The sequence below is a fragment of the Oncorhynchus kisutch genome, linkage group LG20, assembly GCF_002021735.2.
Source record: "Oncorhynchus kisutch isolate 150728-3 linkage group LG20, Okis_V2, whole genome shotgun sequence".
Lineage (NCBI taxonomy): Eukaryota > Metazoa > Chordata > Actinopteri > Salmoniformes > Salmonidae > Oncorhynchus > Oncorhynchus kisutch.
The window spans coordinates 15,983,563-16,010,119 of record NC_034193.2 but is presented as its reverse complement, the minus strand read 5'-3'; the positions used below and the strand labels follow the sequence as shown (position 1 = coordinate 16,010,119).

The following is a 26,557-nucleotide window of genomic DNA, read 5'->3' as shown; positions in this document are numbered from 1 at the left end:
CTTTGGCTTGGCTGAGCGATCCTGTCCTCAGTTATTGAGTGAAACAGCTCTTTTTTGAGGTAACAAGGTAAGCCAGTCCTCTGACCTGAAGGTGCTAAACAGAGTCCCAAAATCTGGAGTTTTGTGTTCAAAAGTTGGGAGAGGGAGGAGAAGAATGAGGGAGTGATGAGTGGGTAGCAGGAGTTGGATACTCGCTAGGGTTCTACCTGGAACCAAAAGGGGTTATTCAATGGGTTCTCCTATAGGAACTGCCGATAGAACCCTTTTTGGTTCTAGATAGCACCTTATTTCCAAGAGTTTACTGTAGCAGAAAGCTGGCTGGCACAGAATGATCCAGGTGTGAATGGTGTGTTCATAGCTTTGTGTGTGTGTGTTTTCAATGTGTACCTTGAGGCCAAGCATCACAACTATACACATCAATCAAATTGCAAGTAAAATGTGTTATTAACCAACAAATTAAGATATTTGTTAGATATGGTATCTCCTTGTGAAAAACATGTACGACACAAAATCTCTATCTGGTTTAACCGTAGGCTACTGGTAAATGTGTAGGGTGTGATTGTTATACGTCTTGGCACATACTGGCTCTACCACTGTGCTAGGCTACAGTTAAGACAGATCCAGTTGAACTCGGTAACATGTTATTTCGGGAGATGGGATGTTTTAATGAGCAAGCAATTATGACATTTCAACGCAGACCAATTCAATGGATAATATGATTTCTATTTGGTCTTTCTTGGACCTTTTATGCATTATGGTTTTACGCACAATATTGCACTTGCTGTGGCTTTTACCAAGAGAACCAGTAATTTGTTATACATTGTGTTGAATTCCCATACCTTTGCCACAGGTTCCTCTCTGTATGAAGATGACCGGTGGCTGCTGCAGCTTCAGAGCCCGATTACTCACTCTCTTCAGTTCGCAGATGTTTTGGTAGGACACCCCGTCGCTGCCGCACACCGGGTCCGAACCTTTGCAGACGCACACACCGCTTTTGCCCCGACGCCTCACTGTGGCGGACACCCCAATTCCGTCCGTTATCGAGCATTCCATGCCCTCTCCGCACTCCGGGTCCCCTAATCTCCCTGTGCCGCCGCATGCCTCACCCTCTTCGGACGCACAGACCGGACAACAGTCGCATTGGTCAAGTATGTCGCCGGCCATGCAGTCCGCAGGGATCGGGGGACATAGAGATTTGTCACATTTATCTGGACAGCCGATGACATATCGCTTGGTTCTTGCCTCGCAAACTAAAGGAGCAAGGAGAAAAGTTGCGCAGATGACCGACCAAAACATTGTTAAATTGAAAAAAACCAATGTTGTCAAAAAACGAATTTTCAAACGTTTCTACAAAAATGTTTTATCTGCATAAATAATAAACGATGCATAAATGTGAAAATAAATGTCAGTCGCTTTTCACTAAACTGTGCTTCGTTAGTCTACTGCTGTCAGACAACAACACCTACTGTAACTCCCTCTATGATGTTGCAGAGTTTATAAAGGCAACAACACGTTGTAGCAATATAAACAAGACAGGCGATGGGTGGGCTCTACTGACGTGCAGAGGGTTCAGTACATATGCCTCCTCCACCCGCCCTGTTACTGAGGCTATGTCAGAGCATCAGAATGTACCCTGAGTTCATTTCAAACGGATCATACATTGCTTCATTCAGTTGTTCAAAGAAACAATGGCAATACACTTTTGCTCTTATAGTAGCATCGCCTACCCATTAATTTCCACAGCATATAACTGAGTTGTATAGATTTAATTACTGCACTGGACTTGACCTAATTATTGTTGTGGAAATTCAAAGATGCCCAAAGCAATTGCATGCTCTTTGATAATTGATTTTTCCTTTGCCATACTATCAATGTTCAACAATCTGGTTACGTAAAACAAAAGCCACTATATATGCTTGGTGCAGTTTTTAAAAAAATGATAGAATCCTCAGCAGTTGAATTTACAGCCGGGAAAGTGATGAAGTGAAAGCAAAGGTTATCATAGTTCAGTTTAAAGATTTGGGGTTGCAGTCCTTGATTTGTTGATGGTCTGGGTCTGGGTTAGGGCCAGGCAAACGCCCACAGTATGTTATGTTCGTTAATGTTAGTGCATGATTCTGAGAACCCTAATGTCTACGTAAGTACTCTGGAATGCTCATCCATTCCATGGCATCGTACTGGAATCCAAAAGCAAATATAATCACTTCCATGTGCTGTTTGTAATGGATTGATCGAATACCTTCTAATCCTAATGCACTTTAAACGACAGATGCTTGTAATGGTCTTTGAAGAGTTTCTCTCCCACAATGCATCATTTCCAAGGGTGCTGTTAGCCTAACGCTGGTTTTGTGTTCGTTGCCATTACCACTCTCATTGCGACTAAATGGGATACAGCTTTTGTCAGATTACAATTTATGTAGCAGGTTAGAAGAATTTACGCAGCAGGTTAGGATAATTATGGTAGCACGTTAGGAGAATTAGGTTAAGGTTAGGAAAAGGGTTATGGTTAGCTAAAATGTTTCAACTTTTGATATTCATTTGACAAAAACTGTATTCTTTCTAGCCATGACTGAGGCCTTTTTTTGTTGTTTAACCTTTAATTAACTAGACAAGTCAGTTAAGAACAAATTCTTATTTACAATGACAGCCTAGGAACAGCCTTGTTCAGGGGCAGAACAACAGATTTTTAGTTCAGGGATTCGATCTAGAACGCTTTTGGTTACTGGCCCAACGCTCTAACCACTAGGCTACCTGCTGCCACAAGGCAACAGGAACAACAGTGAACGGGAACAGGAACAACAAGAGCTTGCTCATGTTGTTTTAAGTGTCGATAGCTACAGTGAATGTAACACTAAATCCCAGGCAGTTATGCTGGAGAAACCGCCCACTCTTCACTTCTCTCATCGCCACTGGGAGTGAGAGCGTTGGGAGTGTTTGGGAGCTGTGTTGATCACTTGTAGGATCTGAATAACTAAATTGAAAAATATGAATTATTATTTTGTTATAAATCTAATCTGACAGATTATGACAGGACATTGTTAAGTATAATCACAATTAGATTCTCGAGGATGCCACTGCAGAAAACAACTAACATCAACGAGTGTCAGAGTTGACTGAATCAGAGTGTCCTTAAGGGCCTAGATTAAGAGAACTCACACAGTGCTGCTGGTCTGAGAAAAGTGATTCTGACCCACTGGCATGTTCAGGGATCGTTTATGGGACCCTCGACATCTCATCACAGTTTACGATGTGAGTGATGCTGGAGGGGAGTCAAACAGAGCTCTGGGAAACATCCTCCCCTACACTCCTCTCTATCCCCCTCTCCATCCCCTCATCCATGTCTTCTGAACCTGGCTGTTCCAGCACGTATGAGTCACACCCGCTCGCCTTTCACAGCCCCATCATCAACACATAGACACACTCCAAATGGCCCACAAAACGAATGAGTCTCAACCCATTCCCATCAGCACAGCTCTGCTCTATTTGTGGTTTTGACTACCACCAGCAGAAACATTACTTTACTGTAGCTTATGTAATACTGTGGATGTTGATCAGTAAGAACGTTTGTGTTCATTGGAGGGACAAGACACTATGAATGTCTCATATCAGCCAGGGGGAGGTAATTTCAGCATGGTTAAATTGCAATGCTCTATAATTAAGTAATAAGGCCAGAGGGGGTGTGGTATATCGCCAATATACCACGGTTTTCAGCCAATCAGCATTCAGGGCTCGAACCACCCAGTTTATAATGATATTTCTGCCAGCCGAGACACCACAAGCAGAACAAACAGGATTTTGACTTGAAGTATTTGGTATTTTACTAGGATCCCCAGTAGCAGCAGCTACTCTTCCTGTGGTCCACACAAAACATGAAACATAATACAGAACATCATTAGACAAGAACAGCTCAAGGACAGAACTACATACATTTAAAAAGGCACATGTAGCCTACACATCAATACATACACACAAACTATCTAGGTCGAATGGGGAGAGGCGTTGTGCCGCGAGGTGTTGCTTTATCTCCTTTTTGAAACCAGGTTTGCTGTTTATTTGAGCAACATGAGATGGAAGGAAGTTCCATGCAACAAGGGCTATATATAATACTGTACGATTTCTTGAATTTGTTTCTGGATTTGGGGACAATGAAAAGACCCCTGGTGGCATGTCTGGTGGGATAAGTGTGTGTGTCAGAGCTGTGTGTAAGTTGACTATGCAAACAATGTAGGATTTTCAACACAATGTTTCTGATAAAAAGAAGAAGTGATGCAGTCAGTCTCTCCTCAACTCTTAGCCAAGAGACACTGGAATGCATATTATTTATTTCAGCCCTCTGATTACAATTAAGAGCAAAATGTGCCGCTCTGTCCTGGGCCTGCTGCAGCTTAACTAGGTCTTTCCTTGCAGCACTGGACCACACGACTGGACAACAATCAAAATTAGACAAAACTAGAGCCTGCAGAACTTGCTTTTTGGAGTGTGGTGTCAAAAACAGTTATCTCGTTCCCCACCCTTGTCCAGGACATATCCTGTTCACCCTCCACGTTCCTGGTGCATGCCATGCTGCTGCCAGTGCTACAGTACATCCCCATTACAGCTGAGAAACAAGAACCACCAGCAGTTTGAGGGAGAAAATGTACAGTAATACTGCATCCAGGTGCTGGATGTCAAAGAAAGCCCCATTAGCCACAAGAGACAATGTTCTTTACTTGATTAAAATCTGACCACAACACTCCTAATCGTCATTGTCCTGTCCCCAAAATATATTGGCAGTGGTTGGGGGTGTTGGTTAACCACAGCTGGCTGTAGAGAGCCATCTTTCTGTGGGAACACATTGTTCTTTATCCTGAACCGTACTAGTGGGCAAAAGATCCAGCTGAGCTCTACCATTTATCTTATTAGGTGCTGAAGTGTTGCTGGTCTATTAAATTGATTAAGAAGCTTCTACCAAGTGCTGACGAAGCAAATGTAGTTATTTCTTATGGAAGTGAGTCTAAAGTTGCACAGGGAGACAGCAGTGCAGTTGGAAGTTTAGAGGTTAGTGTTGCTCTTAGCCAGAGCAATTACGGTTAAGTGCCTTGCTCATGGGCACAAACCGATTTTTCACTTAGTTGGCTTTGAGATTCGAACCAGTGACCTTTTGTTTACTACCCCAAAGCTCTTAACTGCTAGGCTACCTGCTACCTGCTACGCTACCTGCTACCCGCTAGGCTACCTGTCACCCGCTAGGCTACCTGTCACCCGCTAGGCTACCTTCTCCCCGCTAGTCTAACTACCCATCCGCTAGGCTAACTACCCACCCGCTAGGCTACCTGCCACCTGCTAGGCTACCTGTCACCCGATAGGCTAACTACCCACAAGGCTAACTACCCACCCGCTAGACTACCTGACATTGTTGCCAAACTTACATCATCTCTTGTAACATTTATTGTTAACTTTCAATTTAATCTGGGAGTGCTTATTATTTTTACAGCGGGAAATAAATAATACATGTGGGGGGAATTAAGTTAATTGCAGCAATGCAATGACAGAGTGGAGAGTTTACCATTTCAGGATAATTGAACTACTCTGTTTTGTTTTATACATTATTTTGGTGGTGGGGGATTTGGGCTGTTTGTGTCTTTCTCCTAATTTGAATCATGGGAGATGTGAAAAAAGAAACTGGAAGCCAGGCAGGCAAAGCAGTGATTGGTTGAGCAGGAAACGTCTACTAATAATGATGATAATAATAACACATTTAATAACATAATGACACACTTTATATAGTGCTTATTGTCACGCCTTGGTCTTAGTGTTTTGTGTTTTCGTTATATATTTCGTCAGGCCAGGGTGTGACAGGGGTTTACGTGTTGTATTCGTATTGGGTTCTGTAGGCATTGGGATTGTGGTTGATTAGGGGTGTGTCGAGTGTAGGCTTGGCTGCATGAGGCGGTTCTCGATCAGGGTCAGGTGCTTCTCATTGCCTCTGATTGGGAACCGTATTTAGGTAGCTTGAGTTTCGCTTTGTCTTTCGTGGGTGATTGTTCCTGTCTCTGTGTAGTGTCACCAGATAGGCTGTAATAAGTTTCACGTTCCGTTTGTTGTTTTTGTATTTATTCGTTATTTCATGTACCGTCACGATTTTCTTCATTAAAGACATGAGTAACCACCACGCTGCATTTCGGTCCGACTCTCTTTCAACGAACGAAGAACGCCGTTACACTTATCAAGGATCCACAGTTGCTTATGTCACATATACTGTAATGCATGGAGTTTCTCAGAACCAGTCTAATGCATATATTTCTGAAAAAGATGTAGAAGTATATCTATAATATTCAGTTGCACTTTTGCACCATTACATTGGAACACACACACACACACACACACACACACACACACACACACACACACACACACACACACACACACACACACACACACACACACACACACACACACACACACACACACACACACACACACACACAAATAACTGTGGTTACTTAACATATTCTGGCACAGCGATGAATCGATGAGGGAGGGAGGGAAGCTTCCTGTGTTCTCTGGCTGTGCAGACGTTAGGCTCCAACCACTCCCTCAGTGAGCTCTCCATTAGGCACCCAGAACCAGTGTGGATAAAGCCTTAGCACCCCAGAAAAATGAGGATGATCTAGAGCTGGACCCAGCCCTTGATAGGCACTGGGTTGGACCATGGAGGCTCTGCTTTGGTTACAGAGTTCTTCCAGCTGTTTATGTTATCCTCAACTCACTTAGAGGCCTCCGTTAGGGGCCATGTCATCATTGCTGACATCATCACTTCCCAGCACAGGCCCTGGGATCAGAACACACCTGATGCGTACAACTGACCCTGACAGCCAAGGGCCAGCAGAACAGACCTGGGATCAGTGGTCAGAGACCTGCGGTCTTCGCAGCATCATTACACTGTGGTGTCCAGCCTGCATGTCTAGGTCCCTAGTTCCCCATGTCCTGACCAAGGTCAACTGTATTCACTGCAGTCATCAATATAGATAGATGTCCCAGAGGTTTCTTTCCAGTTTGTGTTCTTTAGAGTGACACTATCTGACAATACAAGCCCATTAAGTGTGAACTTACGAGATCTAATGAAGCACTATGAATGTCCCTTTGAATCAAAGTCAGAGTTATTCAAACATGAACTCAACAATGGAGACAGATTCCAATTGTTAGGTCCTGAATCTAATTTGCTGCAACAACAAGCACTGGCTGAAGTCATTCCCTCTCAGTAACATCCAAACTCTCAGAAACCTGTTCCAATGTGTTTAAGCAGTTTGTTATTTCTGTGTTTGTATTGGAAGTATGTTCGTTTAACGAGACTCAAATGGGAGCAGAAGAGGAGTGCCATTTTGTTCCCAATCCAAACAAGAGCTTCAGAGCAGGATTTCTTCCATTATACCTACGCATCATAACATTGTGACCATGAGTCATGCCTGGCCTGCTCCGAGGGCACAATGTATTCCAGCTGTTTTTTCCTACGAGAAACCAGGGGCCTCTCAGTCACAACAGACAGCTCTCGCCAACTGCTCAGTGTGAGGGACAGGCCATCTCCAGGTTTAGGCAGAGTTTTGCCCTTGTCAAACTATATAGGGAATTTTTTTATTTTTAAATTGAACTTTTATTTAACTAGGGAAGTCAGTTGAGAACAAATTCTTATTTACAATGACAGTCTAGGAACAGTGGGTTAACTGCCTTGTTCAGGGGAAGAACAACATATTTTCACCTTGTCAGCTCGGGGATTTGATCAAGCAACCTTTCAGTTACTGGCCCAACGCTCTAACCACTAGGCTACCTGCCACCGCGAATGGGCTGCCATTCTGGATGCAACCTTAGGGGTAATAATGTCGCCGTAATCGTGTGTAGTTCAGAAGACCAAACAGTGGTGAATGAGATATTTATGAGTGAGATATTTACTAAATATTTAGATGTATTCACTCTCCATGGGGTCGGTAGAAAGCGGATTCTTCCGGTTTTCAGGGCTACAGTATTTTCAACCTTACTTCCGTTTCTCCTAAAAAACGGATGTCGGGATGCCGCCCAGGCGTTTTTTTAAAAGCCTGCTACGTTAGGTTAAGATGTATTAATAATACAAATATTTCCAATTGACAGTAAACCTCTATCAACCATCTCAGTTGACCATAGATGCCTATAAACAATGCCAATAGATGGCGCTAGAACCCTGCTTTGCCGGGTTCTTTCCTATGGTCTTACCAGGCCTTGAAATGGCAACTGTTGACGCTGTAAATTGGTGACACCTCTAAATGCAATCTAGTTACACGCTGGAAAATGTGGGGTTACAAAAGAACATAGCAGACATTGTATTGAATGCAATAAAAATATTTGATCAAATAAGGACATGTCGTTATTTCCTTCAGCAGTACATAGTGTCAATCTACAGCCAACACAAAAATTACACTATTTACATGACTTGAGTCAAATCAAACATGAAGCAAAAAAGTCACACCAACTTGAATCCATTGATTTATTTTCAAACTCCACTTAATAAATAATGCACACGATTTAAGAACATCAGGTACACAATTAAAAGGGTCAAAATAGCTTCTTGTTTTTTTTTTCCTCTATAGAAAGAACGCAGGCACTTTAGCAGCTGTTACAGTAAGAGTTGTGCAACACAGTAAAAACAGGAAGAGCACACAGCTGAGGCCAAAGGTCAAACCCTCCTCCCGTCTTCCACCATATTGGCAACGCAGGTACCCTATGTCTCCCCCACAGACACACAAACAAACCGTCACAGCATTGAGAAAAGTAGTACAGTACTCATACAGTAGAAAAGAGAAGAGGATGTCGAAGAAACACCCATAAATCAGATCAAGTGGGCAGATTATCTGCCCACATTGTATCCACAAAGTGCCAGTTAAAAGGCCCTACCCACAGGCCTGTAGATGTACTGTAACTGTGCATATCTGTCCTCCTGAGGGAGAAGTCACTATACAAATGCATGCTCACGTTGACAGGCCCATAACATTACAGTGCAGGACTTACATTTGGCAAAACACATAGGTGTGACAGTGTGTGTGTGTGTGTGTGTGTGTGTGTGTGTGTGTGTGTGTGTGTGTGTGTGTGTGTGTGTGTGTGTGTGACTGATTGAGAGAGAAAGAGAGAGTCTGAACGAACACAACAAGTGTAACTTTCATTAGAACATAAGGACTCAAAGCATTTCTAAAGGATTACTAAAAACATAAATATACACAAGACCCACTCACTCCAAAAAACACCTGAAAGCAAGAATGGCGCACGGAATTTCGACAGGTTATTTTTAAGATTCTGGTTTCATATTTCATCAGGTGCTTCCATAACGGCATGCTTTGGATAAAAACTAAATGGTCTGCTTAAAATCAAATATATTTAACATCTTAAAAGTACATACAAATCTAGCCCATTGTGTGTATGAGTGGGGTTGTCTCATTGTCGACAGTTACACATTTTTAGTTGACATAACTGTCAATAAAAATAACATCTAGCGCCTCTTTAAATTAGGCCCAACAACCCTGATAACAGTAAATCACGTGACGTCAGAGAGGAGGAGAAGGTGGAGAAACGTGAGCAGTGAGTTTCTCAGCAGAGTTAGCCAAATCAGTAACCTCTTTAGCCAATGGACAGGGGATGATGTTATTGAATCATACCACACAATGCCAACACCAAGAGAGAAAGAGCAACACCCAACAGAAATATCAACAACGAAAGAGAAAGAGCAACACCCAACAGAAATATCAACAACAAAAGAGACTGAACTAAAACCAAACACCTGACGAGGTCTCCTTGCCCTGACACATCACGCCATTGGCTGTGTTAAGAGAAGCTCTCGATACAGGGGTAGAGTAGACAATCACCAATCACAACCAGGGACCACTCCCTGTCTTCCTGAGGGCCAGGTCGGCTCTGATTGGTTCAGCTCCATTTTTTGGTAACTTCTGATTGGCTTTCCATTTGTCGTTGGTGATAACTGTCCAGTCCGCTTTGTGTCAGTGTGAATCCACCTGCATCCACATCCAATGAGCAGGTTCTGTGCATGGGGAGTGAAGGTCAGGTGGTGGAGGGAATAGGGGAGTGGGGTTATGGGTGAGAGCTTGCGGTGTCCTATGAGGCAGGCGTTAGGGGTCAAAGGTCAGGGATTAGACTAGAGGCTCAAACCTGGCTGACATGCAGGTCTGAGTCCTCGAAGCTGAGGGTGGAGATTTCCGGTTGGTCGCCCTCTACTTCGCTGCGCCGTCTCCATGGTGACAGGTCCTCCCGGTCGGTGTTGGTGTGGTACAGGGACGAGGCGCTCACTTGGACAGGCGGGGGGTCTCCTGGAGGGAGAGGCGGGAGCGGGGTGGAGCCCCAGGGTGGCCTCGCCAGGGCAGCAGGCCCATGAAGTCCTGGCTGTCCCAGGTAAGGGCCCGGGCCCCCCTGGGGCTGGGGGTAGGGTGGCTCTGCCTGGACTGGCGAGCGAGGGGCGGGGGGTCCCCCGTGGTTGCTGCTGCAGTAGAAGCTGGAAGGGATGCTGGTGGTAGAGTGGTCGCTGTGCTCCTGCATAGTGTAGGAGAGGGAGGGGTTGAGGGAACGGTCGGAGGAGGGGGACAAAGTCATTCAGATTCAGAAGCACTGGACGCAGGGGACTCAGTCAGGTCAGTCACAGTGCTGTAGTGAGGGCAGTGGCACAGGGTGGCAGGGCAGGGCAGGGCAGCAGCAGCAGCAGCAGCAGCAGTAGTAGTAATAGTAGTAGTATCTACAGTGGTGCTGGTGCAAAGGGTTACAGTAGTGGAAGCAGGAGTGAAACAAAGGCAGCAGATGTAGTTGGAGGAAGAGGAAGCAGAATAGCAGCAGCAGCAGAAGGGATGGTACAGTAGAGCTCACTTGGGGAATGTTAGTAACTCACTGTCACATTTTAATCTCTGAAAAACACGACAGGGAGAAAAGACACAACAACGAAAACAGACGCCCAAAAGTTAGTGAAAAGATGACAAGTTACAGCGAGCGAAAAAACTGTTTAGGAGTATCTAGTTTTAGCAAGGGCGTGAAAATAGTAGATGATGAGGAAGTGATAGATGGAAAAAGTGACGCAGCACGAGAATCCAGGAAAAATGGGCAGAGGGATGACATTTAGAATAGATGGGTAGAGCTCAGAGAACATAAGTATGTGTTGAAGGGGTGGGGTGCATGAGGACATGTTGACATGAAATCACAGTATTACTGGGTCATTAGAGAACATGAGAGTCTTCAAACTACTAGACATCACAGGAGGCTGGTGGCACCTTAAATGGGGAGCACGGGCTATACGGAATGGTATAGTAATGGCTGGAACGGAATCAATGGAATGGAACTCCATGTGGTTTCCATATGTTTGTTGTCATTCTATTCACTTCATTTCAGCCAATACTATGAGCCGTCCTCCCCTTAGCAGCCAGTGCTAGTAACAAGAGACTCTAAAAGCAATGTGGCAATGTTAAAAAGTCTCAAAGTTGGCAAGTGTAAGATGTTGAAGCCAATGAATGAATGAATGAATGAATGAAGATATAATGGTCAACCTTGAGGATTGCTGTGTGTGTTTCTAGGAGAGGTGGGGGAACATGCATCACCAGACCGAGCTAGCAGCTACCAGACCTAGCTAGCAGCTATTAGACCTAGCTAGCAGCTACCAGACCTAGCTAGCAGCTACCAGACCTAGCTAGCAGCTACCAGACCTAGCTAGCAGCTACCAGACCTAGCTAGCAGCTACCAGACCTAGCTAGCAGCTACCAGACCTAGCTAGCAGCTACCAGACCTAGCTAGCAGCTACCAGACCTAGCTAGCAGCTACCAGACCTAGCTAGCAGCTACCAGACCTAGCTAGCAGCTACCGGTAACTGTACTACAGGCTACTTCATTACAGCTTCCCAAGCTACATTGGAACCCAGTGGCGCAAGACGGTTCTATATGGAATAATTTCTTGCACAAGGAGGCCAGATGACTGTATTATCTGTATAAAGGAACAGACACGCAGACTGGAGGTCACAAAATCAGTTATAAATGCATTAAAGTGGGATTTTTCTATTCAACTAGGCAAGTCAGTTAAGAACAAATTCTTATTTACAATGACAGCCTAGGAACAGTGCGTTAACTGCCTTGTTCAGGGGCAGAACGGCAGATTTTTACCTTGTCAACTCGGGGATTCAAAGTAGCAACCTTTCGGTTACTGGCCCAATGCTCTAACCACTAGGCTACCTGCCGGATGAGGATGGAGGAAGAAGAGGCAGAAGGTACTGAAAACCAACAATGACATAGAGGGGGTTTTCAAAGAAGCCTGGTCAGGACCAGACCATACCAAGCTCCGGAAGGAAGAGGAGGAGTGAGGTCATGTGGACCAGGCAAGTTAGTCTGACCAATCAATGGCAGATTAGATTATGCCTGTCCAGACCAGTTAGGATGGAGAAGGGGGAGGGGCTAATGATCAGCACTCAAGCATGATATGGAAGTTATCTATTAAATGGGCTTGCTTGAGAGTTTCAGAGGGGATTAAGCAATCATCAAAGCTCCATTCCACTACATTAGACTAGGGCTGTGTCCGAAATGGCACCCTATTCCATATATAGTGCACTTATTTTGGGTCCTGGTCAAAAGCAGTACACTAAATAGGGAAAAGGGTGCCATTTCAGATGCAACCTAGCACTACGTCTGCAAAACAAACAGAGGAAGCTGCTTGACTGACACAGGGGCTCACATACGTGCTGCATTCACCATTGCGGAATGTATACCTCTGTATACAAGGGTTCGACAGCCGACGGGCCTGACGCATCTGCAAGAACACAGTAGTGCACATCTTCATTAGAAGAGAAAGAATGGGAGGAGGAGGGGGAGGACACTCCGGCTGAGAGAGGAAGGGATTAGAGAGAGAACAGGAGAGGGGCTGGGGTGTGTGTGTGTGTGTGTGTGTGTGTGTGTGTGTGTGTGTGTGTGTGTGTGTGTGTGTGTGTGTGTGTGTGTGTGTGTGTGTGTGTGTGTGTGTGTTAGGGTACCCGTTGGTTGGGGGTTTGAAGTGTGGATCTAGCTGCATCACCTGGTTGTGAGTAGAGATTGAATACTGCCTTGTGTACTATAATTATGTCAATGCAAAAATAGAACATGGAAACCAACAAAACAATTAGGAAAATCAAGGCGGCACACAGGTACAGAAATCTAACTGTGATGTCCAGTTTGTAAGCTGGGGTGGTGGGTGTGTGAATGGGTTTCATCCAAACCGGATTTTAATGTTTGCTCTTCAACAGACAGAAACATCTGGAAACTAGAGACACGGATGTAGACTCAAACATGGATTTCCTCCAAAGACAGTAAAGTATCTCCCCTCCGAGCAGAGATCTCCAATACTGGTCTACAGGACGTGCAGGCTTTTACTCTGACCCAGCACAAACACACCTGATCCAACTAACCATCAAGCCCTTGGCTACAACTAAAGTGTCGACACCCCATTGGTCATGCAGAACCAGTGGCTCAGGCCCAGCCCCAGACTGAATACGTACAGAGGCAGCTGAGCGTCCAGGCCCCCGCTGGGCCACAATGGCTCCTGAGATGGCCTTGATCCAGCTGTGCATCTCCTCTGGACTGTCCGACTAGAAAGGGAGGATGAGGAGGAAGAAGAGGAGACACGTAGGAAACAGAGAGAAAAGGAGGAGGTCACTGGGTGACAATGGCAAGGAACACTGACTGTATCTCTTCGTCAGTTTTGCTGGAATGAAATCTATATGTTCATCTATTACCCTGAGAAAGAACATGTCCCACCTGCATGTAGAAGGTCCTTGAGCTTGTGACGACTTCAAATAGATTGTCCCTCTGCATTAAGTCACTGGATGGAAAGAGATGACATCACTTTCAATAATATTCCAACATCCCAGTGACAGGAATCACTGGGTGTGAATGCAAGAGTGCATCGCCATCAAAGGGCGACGGTAAGCTCACTCTGTTGGTCCATGTCCAACATGTATTCCTATCTGTGAGCACGCTACAGTTGTTAGCCATGTCTGCGTCCAAAAATGGCACTCTATTCCTGGTCAAAAGCAGTGTTCTAAATAAGGAATAGGGTGCCATTTGGGAGACATGCCATGTCCGTTCACTTTGGCACTATGCCTGTCAACGTCAATAGCCAACCTGTTCAGCTCAGTGACTAATGTGAAAAAGACACTGACCTCTGTTTGCACTCCTGAACTTTGTGAACCTCTTTCAGCGGGATCACACGCAGAGGCTCCCTCTCCTGAGAGCGAGAGAGAGAGCGAGAGACAGAACATTTATACAAGACGTAATTCACCTGACAACATGACAACATGGCAACAACTAAAAGTAAAGCCTAATGGAGCATGACAACCCAAGTGCTAGTTCCTGATGTTCATTGAATAGAGAGGACACAGAGAAGGTAGAAGGGGAGTATTCATGATAATTGGCATTATGCTATACTAATAGGATCCCTGTCCAGATTGAAGCCTAATAACTGTATGCAATTCTTTCTCTCATCCTGCTAAACCATAAAGCAGGGTAGAGTTACACAGGGGAAGCCTCCAGAGGCTCTGGCACAACGGCAGCACGCACACACACACACACTTAGAAATGTCCTTGTTTTTGAAAGAAAAGCAAATTTTTTGTCCATTATAATAACATCAAATTAATCAGAAATACAGTGTAGACATTGTTAATGTTGTAAATGACTATTGTAGCTGGAAACAGATGATTTTTAATGGGATATCTACATAGGCGTACAGAGGCCCATTATCAGCAACCATCACTTCTGTGTTCCAATGGCACGTTGTGTTAGCTTATCCAAGTTGATAATTTTAAAAGGCTAATTGATCATTATAAAACCCTTTTGCAAGAAACTGAAGATCTCGTACAACGCTGTGTACTACTCCCTTCACAGAACAGCGCAAACGGGCTCTAACCAGAATAGAAAGAGTTGAGGACTATTTAATGAAGCTGCCAGTTGAGGACTTGTGAGGCATCTGTTTCTCAAACTAGACACTCTAATGTACTTGTCCTATTGCTCAGTTGTGCACCGGGGACTCCCAATCCTCTTTCTATTCTGGTTAGAGCCAGTTTGTGCTGTTCTATGAAGGGAGTAGTACACAGTGTTGTACGAGATCTTCAGTTTCTTGGCAATTTCCCGCATGGAATTGCCTTAATTTCTCAGAACAAGAATAGACTGACGACTTTCAGAAGAAAGGTCTTTGTTTCTGGCCATTTTGAGCCTGTAATCGAACCCACAAATGCTGATGCTCCAGATATTCAACTAGTCTAAAGAAGGCCAGTTTTATTGCTTCTTTAATCAGAACAACAGTTTTCAGCTGTGCTAACATAATTGCAAAACGGTTTTCTAATGATCAATTAGTCTTTTAAAATGATAAACGTGGATTATCTAACACAATGTGCCATTGGAGCACAGGAGTGATGGTTGCTGATAATGGGCCTCTGTACGCCTATGTAGATATTCCATAAAAAAATCTGCCGTTTCCAGCAACAATAGTCATTTACAACATGAATTATGTCTATACTGAATTTCTGATCAATTTGATGCTATTTTAATGGACAAAACATTTGCTTTTCTTTAAAAAACAAGGATATTTCTAAGTGACCCCAAACTTTTGAACGGTTTGGACGCAAAATCCCTAAAGGGAACACCCCTGTCTCCCTATAACACCGCGCACGGACGCACGCACGCACACACACACACGGGCTCAATTACAGCATAATCTCTATAAGAGACGTATCTCTGCATGTCTTTGGCCCTGGGTTAGTGGCCCTAATGGTACTTTAGTAGGAGAGGATGGAGAGATTAAGTGGTCTGGAGAGAGAACACACCCAGGCCTAGCCGAGACATCCAATAGTGCTCGCTAGATCTGCACTATCGTCTAGGATTAATGTGTATTCCCGGTAATACACTTGTTTCCCCCGTGGACCGTCTCGTACGTAAAACATCCTTCATCAAATCAAATCAAATCTTATTTGTCACATATACATGGTTAGCAGATTAATGCGAGTGTAGCGAAATGCTTGTGCTTCTAGTTCCGACAATACAGTAATAACCAACAAGTAATCTAACCTAACAATTCCACAACTACTACCTTATACACACAAGTGTAAGGGGATAAAGAATATGTACATAAAGATATATGAATGAGTGATGGTACAGAACGGCATAGGCAAGATGCAGTGGATGGTATCGAGTACAGTATATACATATGAGATGAGTAATGTAGGGTATGTAAACAAAGTGGCATAGTTTAAAGTGGCAAGTGATACATGTATTACATAAAGATGCAGTAGATGATATAGAGTACAGTATATACATATACAGTGCCTTGCGAAAGTATTCGGCCCCCTTGAACTTTGCGACGTTTTGCCACATTTCAGGCTTCAAACATAAAGATATAAAACTGTATTTTTTTGTGAAGAATCAACAACAAGTGGGACACAATCATGAAGTGGAACGACATTTATTGGATATTTCAAACTTTTTTAACAAATCAAAAACGGAAAAATTGGGCGTGCAAAATTATTCAGCCCCCTTAAGTTAATACTTTGTAGCGCCACCTTTTGCTGCGATTACAGCTGGAAGTCGCTTGGGGTATGTCTCTATCAGTTTTGCACATCGAGAGACTGAAATTTTTTCCCATTCCTCCTTGCAAAACAGCTCGAGCTCAGTGAGGTTGGATGGAGAGCATTTGTGAACAGCAGTTTTCAGTTCTTTCCACAGATTCTCGATTGGATTCAGGTCTGGACTTTGACTTGGCCATTCTAACATCTGGATATGTTTATTTTTGAACCATTCCATTGTAGATTTTGCTTTATGTTTTGGATCATTGTCTTGTTGGAAGACAAATCTCCGTCCCAGTCTCAGGTCTTTTGCAGACTCCATCAGGTTTTCTTCCAGAATGGTCCTGTATTTGGCTCCATCCATCTTCCCATCAATTTTAACCATCTTCCCTGTCCCTGCTGAAGAAAAGCAGGCCCAAACCATGATGCTGCCACCACCATGTTTGACAGTGGGGATGGTGTGTTCAGGGTGATGAGCTGTGTTGCTTTTACGCCAAACATAACGTTTTGCATTGTTGCCAAAAAGTTCAATTTTGGTTTCATCTGACCAGAGCACCTTCTTCCACATGTTTGGTGTGTCTCCCAGGTGGCTTGTGGCAAACTTTAAACAACACTTTTTATGGATATCTTTAAGAAATGGCTTTCTTCTTGCCACTCTTCCATAAAGGCCAGATTTGTGCAATATACGACTGATTGTTGTCCTATGGACAGAGTCTCCCACTTCAGCTGTAGATCTCTGCAGTTCATCCAGAGTGATCATGGGCCTCTTGGCTGCATCTCTGATCAGTCTTCTCCTTGTATGAGCTGAAAGTTTAGAGGGACGGCCAGGTCTTGGTAGATTTGCAGTGGTCTGACACTCCTTCCATTTCAATATTATCGCTTGCACAGTGCTCCTTGGGATGTTTAAAGCTTGGGAAATCTTTTTGTATCCAAATCCGGCTTTAAACTTCTTCACAACAGTATCTCGGACCTGCCTGGTGTGTTCCTTGTTCTTCATGATGCTCTCTGCGCTTTTAACAGACCTCTGAGACTATCACAGTGCAGGTGCATTTATACGGTGACTTGATTACACACAGGTGGATTGTATTTATTATCATTAGTCATTTAGGTCAACATTGGATCATTCAGAGATCCTCACTGAACTTCTGGAGAGAGTTTGCTGCACTGAAAGTAAAGGGGCTGAATAATTTTGCACGCCCAATTTTTCAGTTTTTGATTTGTTAAACAAGTTTGAAATATCCAATAAATGTCGTTCCACTTCATGATTGTGTCCCACTTGTTGTTGATTCTTCACAAAAAAATACAGTTTTATATCTTTATGTTTGAAGCCTGAAATGTAGCAAAACGTCGCAAAGTTCAAGGGGGCCGAATACTTTCGCAAGGCACTGTACATATGAGAAGAGTAATGTAGGGTATGTAAACATTATATTATATTAAGTGGAATTGTTTAAAGTGCTAGTGATACATTTTTACATCAATTTTCATTATTAAAGTGGTTGGAGTTGAGTCAGTATGTTGGCAGCAGCCACTCAATGTTAGTGGTGGCTGTCAGTCTGATGGCCTTGAGATAGAAGCTGTTTTTCAGTCTCTCGGTCCCTGCTTTGATGCACCTGTACTGACCTCGCCTTCTGGATGATAGCGGGGTGAACAGGCAGAGGCTCGGGTGGTTGTTGTCCTTGATGATCTTTTTGGCCTTCCTGTGACATCGGGTGGTGTAGGTGTCCTGGAGGGCAGGTAGTTTGCCCCCGGTGATGCATTGTGCAGACCTCACTACCCTCTGGAGAGCCTTACGGTTGTGGGCGGAGCAGTTGCCGTACCAGGCGGTGATACAGCCCGACAAGATGCTCTCGATTGTGCATCTGTAGAAGTTTGTGAGTGCTTTTGGTGACAAACCAAATTTCTTCAGCCTCCTGAGGTTGAAGAGGCGCTGCTGCGCCTTCTCCACAATGCTGTCTGTTGGGTGGACCAATTCAGTTTGTCGAGTTGAGTGTGAGGTTATTTTCCTGGCACCACACTCCAAGGGCCCTTACCTCCTCCCTGTAGGCCGTCTCGTCGTTGTTGGTAATCAAGCCTACCACTGTAGTGTCATCCACAAACTTGATGATTGAGTTGGATGCATGCATGGCCACGCAGTCGTGGGTGAACAGGGAAACAGGAGAGGGTTCAGAACGCACCCTTGTGGGGCCCCAGTGTTGAGGATCAGCGGGGTGGAGATGTTGTTACCTACCCTCAGGGCGGCCCATCAGGAAGTCCAGTACCCAGTTGCACAGGGCGGGGTCGAGACCGAGGGTCTCGAGCTTGATGATGAGTTTGGAGGGTACTATGGTGTTAAATGCTGAGCTGTAGTCGATGAACAGCATTCTCACATAGGTATTCCTCTTGCCCAGATGGGTTAGTGCAGTGTGCAGTGTGGTTGCGATTGCGTCGTCTGTGGACCTATTGGGGCGGTAAGCAAATTGGAGTGGGTCTAGGGTGTCGGGTAGGGTGAAGGTGATATGGTCCTTGACTAGTCTCTCAAAGCACTTCAGACGTCGTTTAGCTCAGACGTCGTTTAGCTCAGTTACCTTAGCTTTCTTGGGAACAGGAACAATGGTGGCCCTCTTGAAGCATGTGGGAACAGCAGACTGGGATAAGGATTGATTGAATATGTCCGTAAACACACCAGCCAGCTGGTCTGCGCATTCTCTGAGGACGCGGCTGGGGATGCCGTTTTGGCCTTTTCCTGACACCCAAAATTACTTGTTACCTTTCTAATGCTTGGCACAACAGGAAAATGGTCCAATTCATGTACTTATCAAGAGAACATCCCTGGTCATCCCTATTGGCTCTGATCTGGGGGACTCACAAAAAAAAATGCTTCATTTATAAATGATGCCTGAGTGTTGGAGTGTGCCCTGGCTATCCGTAAAAATTAATTTTTTTAAATGGTGCCATCTGGTTTACTTAATTATGAATGATTTAATTAATTATTAATACTTTTACTTTTAACACTTAAGTGTAGACCCCAGCTGGGCCCCGAAGTGAGAGGGCCAGGAGGTATGCGGTCAACAATGCTTGACTCAGGGAGGAGGACGCCCCTGCCATGCATAGTCCCATGGGATGTTGGCTATCATCAACAAGGCAACTCCTATGACTAATTGGGAATGGGACGCAAGCGTAGGATTGATCACCCTTTCGCTGGCCGCCTTTGGGGAGGGTGTATAGTGTGAAAGGCCGAAACACCCTAGGAACCAAAAGGTACACTACTGATGATGCGCTCCCCAAATTTCACCAGGCTCACTGTTCATTAACTCTTGGAAGTGCTTGCACAAAGGATAGTAACATCTCATCCTGTGTTCTTGGAATCTGAATATCTGGACTTGTCCAGTGACTGCTGAGAAAGATCAGCTGACAACAGGGGAAAGTCCTTGTGGCGGCACGGAGAGACGGCTGACAGGAGGGAATAGACCCCACTGGGACAGTCATGGGGTAGCTTCCCATTTCTGTAGTTTCCCATGCGTCGCAGTATGTTGGAAACACCCGCTTTAGCTACAGAAAGTCAACATACGAGAATACCCCTAGAGTCTGCGAGAGCGGGGGCGGAAGATGACTCATCGGCTGACAACATGGTAACGACTGGACCGGAAACGACTACGAGTAATGAGAGCACAGCACAAGAGAACACAAAGCAACTGTCACAAGTTCTGCTGCAACAGCGGGCCACAAACAGATGCAGGTATGTGTCTGTGGTTGGAGGAAAGTTACATCACACCATGGGTTGAGGATCCACCAGGGAAGAAGGGGTGTTTGGGTAAAGAGAGACAGAGGCCTCGCATTGATTACTTTCTGCGAAAGCGATCAAATCAGTCGAATGAAGCACAGCAACTGGACTCAAACCATAGTTTGCAGTGCATCAGTACCACTGTCATGGAGGACGTAAACTCAAGCACCGAAGTAACAACTGAGGTGGAACCAACAACAGTAGTGGAACTCACCGAGCCTCCCAGACCTGCAGTCGAGAGGACACTACCAGGGCACAGACCATATGTGAAGTGGCCCGGCGCCAGTGACAAGAAGTTGTGGGAAACAGTGAATACTGACCTTACCTTGACCCTCGAGACACTTCGAGGCACAGTGGAGAAGAAGTTGTAGAGGATGGGGGACATTATCTATGAGTACGGGACAGAAAGATTTGGAGTGGAAGAGGCAAAAGGCGGGAGAAAGGTTCCAACCCCACCAGTTTCCAGGAGGCAACAAGAAATCAAGCGCCTCGTTCAAGAAAGGCGACAGCTTAAGAAACAGTGGAAGAAGGCCTCGGAAGTGGAGAAGGAGGGCATAGAGGCACTTCAGGCTGATATCAAAACCCGGTTGGCATCCCTCCGTAGAGCAGAGAACCTACGGAAACACAGAAGGAAGAAAGAACAAACTAGAACTCGATTCTATAAAGATCCCTTCAAGTTCCTTAAAAGTCTCTTCACGAAGGAAAAAAGTGGAGCTCTAAAAACAACAAAGAAAGACCTAGAGGAGCACCTGAGAACAACAAACTTTGACTCAAAGCGACATGAACATCTGGCCATCCCATCAGATATCCCACCCATTGAACCCCCGGAACATCATATTGAGACCAGCCCTCCGACATGGAAAGAGGTGGAAAACACAGTTCGACGGGCAAGAACAGCATCAGCCCCGGGGCCAAATGGAGTCCCGTACAAAGTGTATAAGAACGCACCAGACGTCCTGAGGTTCCTCTGGAGGCTTATGAGAACAGTTTGGAAAAATAAGATAATACCCAAAGTGTGGCGTAGGGCAGGCGGGGTCCTGATCCCTAAGGAGAAGGATGCAGTGAACATCAGCCAATTCCGCCCAATCTCCTTACTGAATGTCGAGGGTAAAATCTTCTTTAGGGTCATTGCCCAGAGGATGGCCGAGTACCTGCAAAGGAATGCGTACGTCGATACATCTGTACAGAAGGCAGGAATATCAGGGTTCTCTGGCTGCTTGGAACATTCCAGCATGATCTGGCACCAGATCCAAATGGCCAAGGTGGAGAAAAGGGACCTCCATGTAGTCTTTCTCGACCTCGCCAATGCATTTGGCTCTGTGCCCCATGAACTCCTGTGGTCTGCCTTCAGATTTTTCCACATACCGGACACCATCACAACCCTGGTGAAGTCGTACTTCCAGGATCTGCAGTTCTGCTTCACCACCTCAGAGTTCACCACCTCATGGCAGTGCCTGAATGTAGGTATAATGGCAGGATGTACCATTTCTCCGTTGGCATTCATAATGGCAATGGAGGTTATCATCAGATCCTCAAAATGGGTTGCTGGTGGACAGCGAGTCGACTCTGGTTTCCGCCTCCCTCCACTCAGAGCCTACATGGACGACATTACAACATTGACTACCACTGTCCCATGCACCAGGAGACTGCTCAGAAAACTCGAGGAGAACATCAGCTGGGCCCGTATGAAGATTAAACCATCCAAGTCACGCAGCATCTCGATTGTGAAGGGAGTACTCTCTGACCTGAAATTCTTCATCGGAGATGACCAAATCCCAACAGTGTCTGAGCAGCCGGTAAAAAGCCTTGGAAGGTGGTATGATGCAAGCCTGAAGGACAAAGACCAGGTGCAACAGCTGCGTAGCCTACAGTCCATCGACAACACCCAGCTACCTGGAAAGTTAAAGGCCTGGTGTCTGCAGTTTGGTCTCCTACCCCGGGTGTTGTGGCCCTTAGCAGTGTATGAGGTTCCAATCTCAACAGTGGAGAAGATGGAAAGAGGAGTCACAGGCTACTTAAAGAAGTGGCTCGGAGTTCCACAATGCCTTACCACCATCGGCCTCTATGGAGATGGTGTCCTCAAGCTGCCCCTCACCAGTCTAACAGAGGAATTCAAGTGTTCAAAAACCAGGCTCCAGATGACACTGAATGAATCTCGAGACCCAGTGGTGAGCAACAACGCGCCGACCTAGGCAACTGGGCGCAAATGGAGGCCAGGAAAAGCAGTCCAGGAGGCAACAGCAGCCCTCAGACCTGCTGACATTGTGGGTCATGTTCAGCAAGGGAGAGGAGGCCTTGGGCTAACTAGCCGTGCTGTTTGGAGTAAGGCCACTGCACCAGAGCGGCGGAAGATGGTAGTGCAGGAAGTACGCCATCAGGAGGAGGCTGCAAGGTGGGCCAAGGCAGTCTCTCTTTCCAAACAGGGACAGTGGACTCGATGGGACAGTGTGGAGAAGAGGAAGATCAGCTGGAAGGATCTGTGGGCCATGGAAGCGAGGCGGTTGAGCTTTTCCATCAGAGCAACATATGACGTCCTTCCAACTCCAGTTAATCTTCACCAATGGTATGGTGAAGATCCGGACTGTGCCCTCTGTTCCATGCCAGCCAACCTCAGGCACATTCTCACGGGGTGTAAAACAAGCCTCACCCAAGGACGCTACACTTGGCGTCACAACCAAGTCCTTAAAAACCTTGCGTCCACCCTGGAGGACAAGCGAGCTGCCACCAACTCCCTACCACCCCCAGCAGCATCACACCCCTTACGGACAAACTTTGTCCGCGAAGGGGCTAAACCACCGAAGCGCGGCTCGACACCATTAGAGCGAGACCAGCTGCGCTTGGCCCGCGACTGGAAAATGCTAGCTGACATTGGCCGGCAACTTGTGTTTCCTCCGGAGATTGCAACCACCACCCTAAGACCTGACATGGTGCTCTGGTCCCGTTTGCTCAAGAAGGTCTTCATCATTGAGCTCACAGTACCCTGGGAGGACTCAGTAGATGAGGCTTATGAGCGAAAACATCTGCGCTATGCCGATCTAGCTGCCGAAGCACGGCATCATGGCTGGAACACAGAAGTCCGACCAGTGGAGGTGGGCTGCAGAGGTTTTGTGGCAACATCTACAACCAGACTGCTTAGAGACCTTGGAATTAAGGGCCAGAGCCAGCGTTCGGCAATCAAAGCTGTATCGGAGGCGGCAGAAGGCAGCAGTCAGTGGCTCTGGATGAAGAGGAAAGACCCCAGCTGGGCCCCGAAGTGAGAGGGCCAGGAGGTATGCGGTCAACAATGCTTGACTCAGGGAGGAGGACGCCCCTGCCATGCATAGTCCCATGGGATGTTGGCTATCATCAACAAGGCAACTCCTATGACTAATTGGGAATGGGACGCAAGCGTAGGATTGATCACCCTTTCGCTGGCCGCCTTTGGGGAGGGTGTATAGTGTGAAAGGCCGAAACACCCTAGGAACCAAAGGTACACTACTGATGATGCGCTCCCCAAATTTCACCAGGCTCACTGTTCATTAACTCTTGGAAGTGCTTGCACAAAGGATAGTAACATCTCATCCTGTGTTCTTGGAATCTAGCAATTACATTTACTTTTGATATTTAAGTATATTAAAACCAAATACTTTTAGACTTTTACTCAAGTAGTATTTTACTGAATGACTTTCACTTTTACTTGAGTCATTTTCTATGAAGGTATCTTTACTTTTACTCAAGTATGACAATTGCATACTTTCCCACCACTATGTCTTAATAAAACACAATTTTCCACCACCATTTTCAGATTTTCTGACAATTTTGTCACGTCCTGATCTGTTTCACCTGTCCTTGTGATTGTCTCCACCTCCTCCAGGTGTCGCTTATTTTCCCCGGTGTATTTATCCCTGTGTTTCCTGTCTCTCTGTGCCAGTTCGTCTTGTATGTTCAAGTCAACCAGTGTGTTTTTCCCGTGTTCCTGCTTTTTCTATTCTCTTTAGTGGTGAGTTTGTACAGCATCCCCCTGCTCCCCGAGAACCCTGCTTACCTCTTCCGGAAGGATATTCTGGTACCTGCCAGGGTTTTCTTTCTCACTGCTCCCTTATTTTTGAGCTACAGCCATCTTCATTTCCTTCAGAACTTTCGAAGATACCATATATTATTACGCTAATGTCAAGAAGGGCGCTCTCCTGGACTACGTCGCACTGCACCACTCCCCCTCCGTATAACCCTGACCCCAGCCTAGTCAGGTACCTCCCCCCTCCAATGACACTGTCTTCCTCTCCCACTGACACAAGCCAACAGTCAGAGCCATCTCTGATAAATAGATTATAGGGCAGATTTGTTGTCATCTGGAGAATTTCATGGCAGAGGTGAGGAAGGTATTCGATTCTCCGGTATCCGGGAGAGAGGCGGCCCGAAATCTTCTTGAATTACGTCAAGACTCCCGTAGTGTGGCAGACTAGGCTGTTGATTTTTGCACGTTGTCCACTGAGAGTGCCTGGAATCTGGAGTCCGTTTTCGATACCTTCCTTCACGGACTATCTGAGGTGATAAAAGATGAGCTAGCTGCTCGGGAATTACCGGTGGACCTTGATTCCCTCATCGCCCCTCATCATTAGAATTGATGGACATCTAAGGGAATGCAGGAGTGAGAGGAGGTCTGGCTTAGGTCACAATCGTTCATCCGCAGTGGCTCGCTCATCTTCAAAGGAATCCGGATGTCCCCGAAGGCTATTTTTCAGAGAGGATCCGAAGCCCCCCAAGCTCCCTCGAGAATCATCGATGACGGGTGAGCTTGATACACCAGAACCTATGCAACTGGGAAGGGCTAGGTTATCGCCTAGGGAATGTTCCCGCAGGCTAAGCTCCAATTGTTGTCTGTATTGTGGAGCTGTAGGGCATTACATAGCCACCTGCCCAGTACAGTGACCTGAAGCCTTAGTAGGTACAACTACTCTGGTGAATCTGACTGGGAACCTTCTAAGTCCCATTACCCAAACTCATTATGTGAGCTTGCTGTGGGGAGACTAGTCTCAGTCTCTCCGGGTGTTTATTGACTCTGGGGGAGATGAGAGTTTCATGGACGCTAACTTGGTATCAGAACTAAGTATCCCTACACAAATCCTCTCTGTTCCCATGGATGCCAGGGCACTAGAGAGCCGCTCCATTGGTAGCGTCACAAACAGCACAGTTGCCATTAATATGCGGGTATCTGGAAATCACAGTGAGTCAATTCAGCTCCTCCTCATTGAGTCCCCTCACCTACCTGTTGTTTTGGGGTTTTCTTGGCTCCAGAAGCACAACCCAGATATTGACTGGACTACTTGTTCCATCCTGGGTTGGAGCTTGTTCTGCCATTAACACTGCCTAAAGGCGGCACAGCCTTCTCCAAAACGTCTGCCTCCAGGGTTAAGTACGGTCTTGGATCTCTCTGCCATGCCCGCAGAGTATCATGACTTCCTGGAGATTTTCAGCAAGGCTCGTGCTACCTCCCTTCCTCCACATCGTCCTTACGATCGTGCTATTGACCTCCTTCCGGGAACCACACCGCCTCAAGGCAGGCTATATCCTCTGTCTGGTCCTGAGACCAAGGCCATGGAGGAGTACATGTTTGACAGGTCCTTCAGCGCCTCCTGGAGAATCAGTTGTTTGTAAAAGCTGAGAAATGTGAGTTCCAACGCTCCACTATCTCCTTTCTGGGATACATTATTGTTGAGGGGAATGTTCAGATGGATCCGGAGAAGGTGAGAGCGGTGGTGGATTGGCCCCAGCCCACGTCCGGGGTGAAGCTACAACGGTTTCTGGGATTTGCACATTCCACCGCTGTTTAATTCGGGGCTACAGCAACCTGGCGGCTCCCCTCTCTGCACTCACCTCTCCCAAGGTACCATTCACATGGTCTCCAGCAGCGGACAAGGTTTTGGGGATCTAAAGCAGGAATTTACTACTGCTCCCATCCTCATCCACCCGGACCCGACTTGCCAGTTTGTGGTTGAGGTTGATGCTTCCGATGTGGGAGTAGGGGCCGTTCTTTCCCAGCAATCCGTCCAGGACCAAAAGCGTCTTCCCTGTGCCTTCATGTCCCATCACCTCAACTCTGCGGAGAGGAACTATGACTTTGGGAACCGGGAACTCCTAGCAGTTAAGATGGCTCTGGAGGAGTGGAGAGACTGGAAGGGGTGGAACATCCATTTCTGGATGGACGGATCCTAAGAATTTAGAATACCTCTGCCCTGCCAAGCTCGTTGGGCTC

The 26,557-nt window shown here is 46.0% G+C and overlaps 2 protein-coding genes across 8 annotated transcripts in view; both read right to left on the bottom strand.

Moving 5' to 3' along the window:
* Window positions 1-1,679, bottom strand: part of LOC109865738 (serine protease HTRA1B) — a 36,102-nt gene extending 34,423 nt beyond the window's left edge. The window contains exon 1 of one of the 2 annotated variants that reach the window (XM_020454153.2): window positions 840-1,679. In XM_020454153.2, coding sequence (XP_020309742.1) covers window positions 840-1,296 — 457 coding nt within the window. In that variant the 5' untranslated portion in view covers window positions 1,297-1,679. The remainder of the gene's footprint in view (window positions 1-839) is intronic. The other variant, XM_020454152.2, reaches the window with a different exon arrangement.
* A 6,801-nt stretch (window positions 1,680-8,480) lies between these two features.
* Window positions 8,481-26,557, bottom strand: part of LOC109865377 (pleckstrin homology domain-containing family A member 1-like) — a 46,466-nt gene continuing 28,389 nt past the window's right edge. Inside the window, exons 9-13 of one of the 6 annotated variants that reach the window (XM_031799232.1) lie at window positions 14,171-14,235; window positions 13,767-13,830; window positions 13,508-13,597; window positions 12,716-12,786; window positions 8,481-10,542 (exon numbers count right to left, since the gene is read on the bottom strand). In XM_031799232.1, coding sequence (XP_031655092.1) covers window positions 10,299-10,542; window positions 12,716-12,786; window positions 13,508-13,597; window positions 13,767-13,830; window positions 14,171-14,235 — 534 coding nt within the window. In that variant the 3' untranslated portion in view covers window positions 8,481-10,298. Of the gene's footprint in view, window positions 10,908-12,715; window positions 12,787-13,507; window positions 13,598-13,766; window positions 13,831-14,170; window positions 14,236-26,557 lie in introns of all 6 variants that reach the window. The other 5 variants (XM_031799231.1, XM_020453506.2, XM_031799234.1 and 2 more) reach the window with 5 other exon arrangements.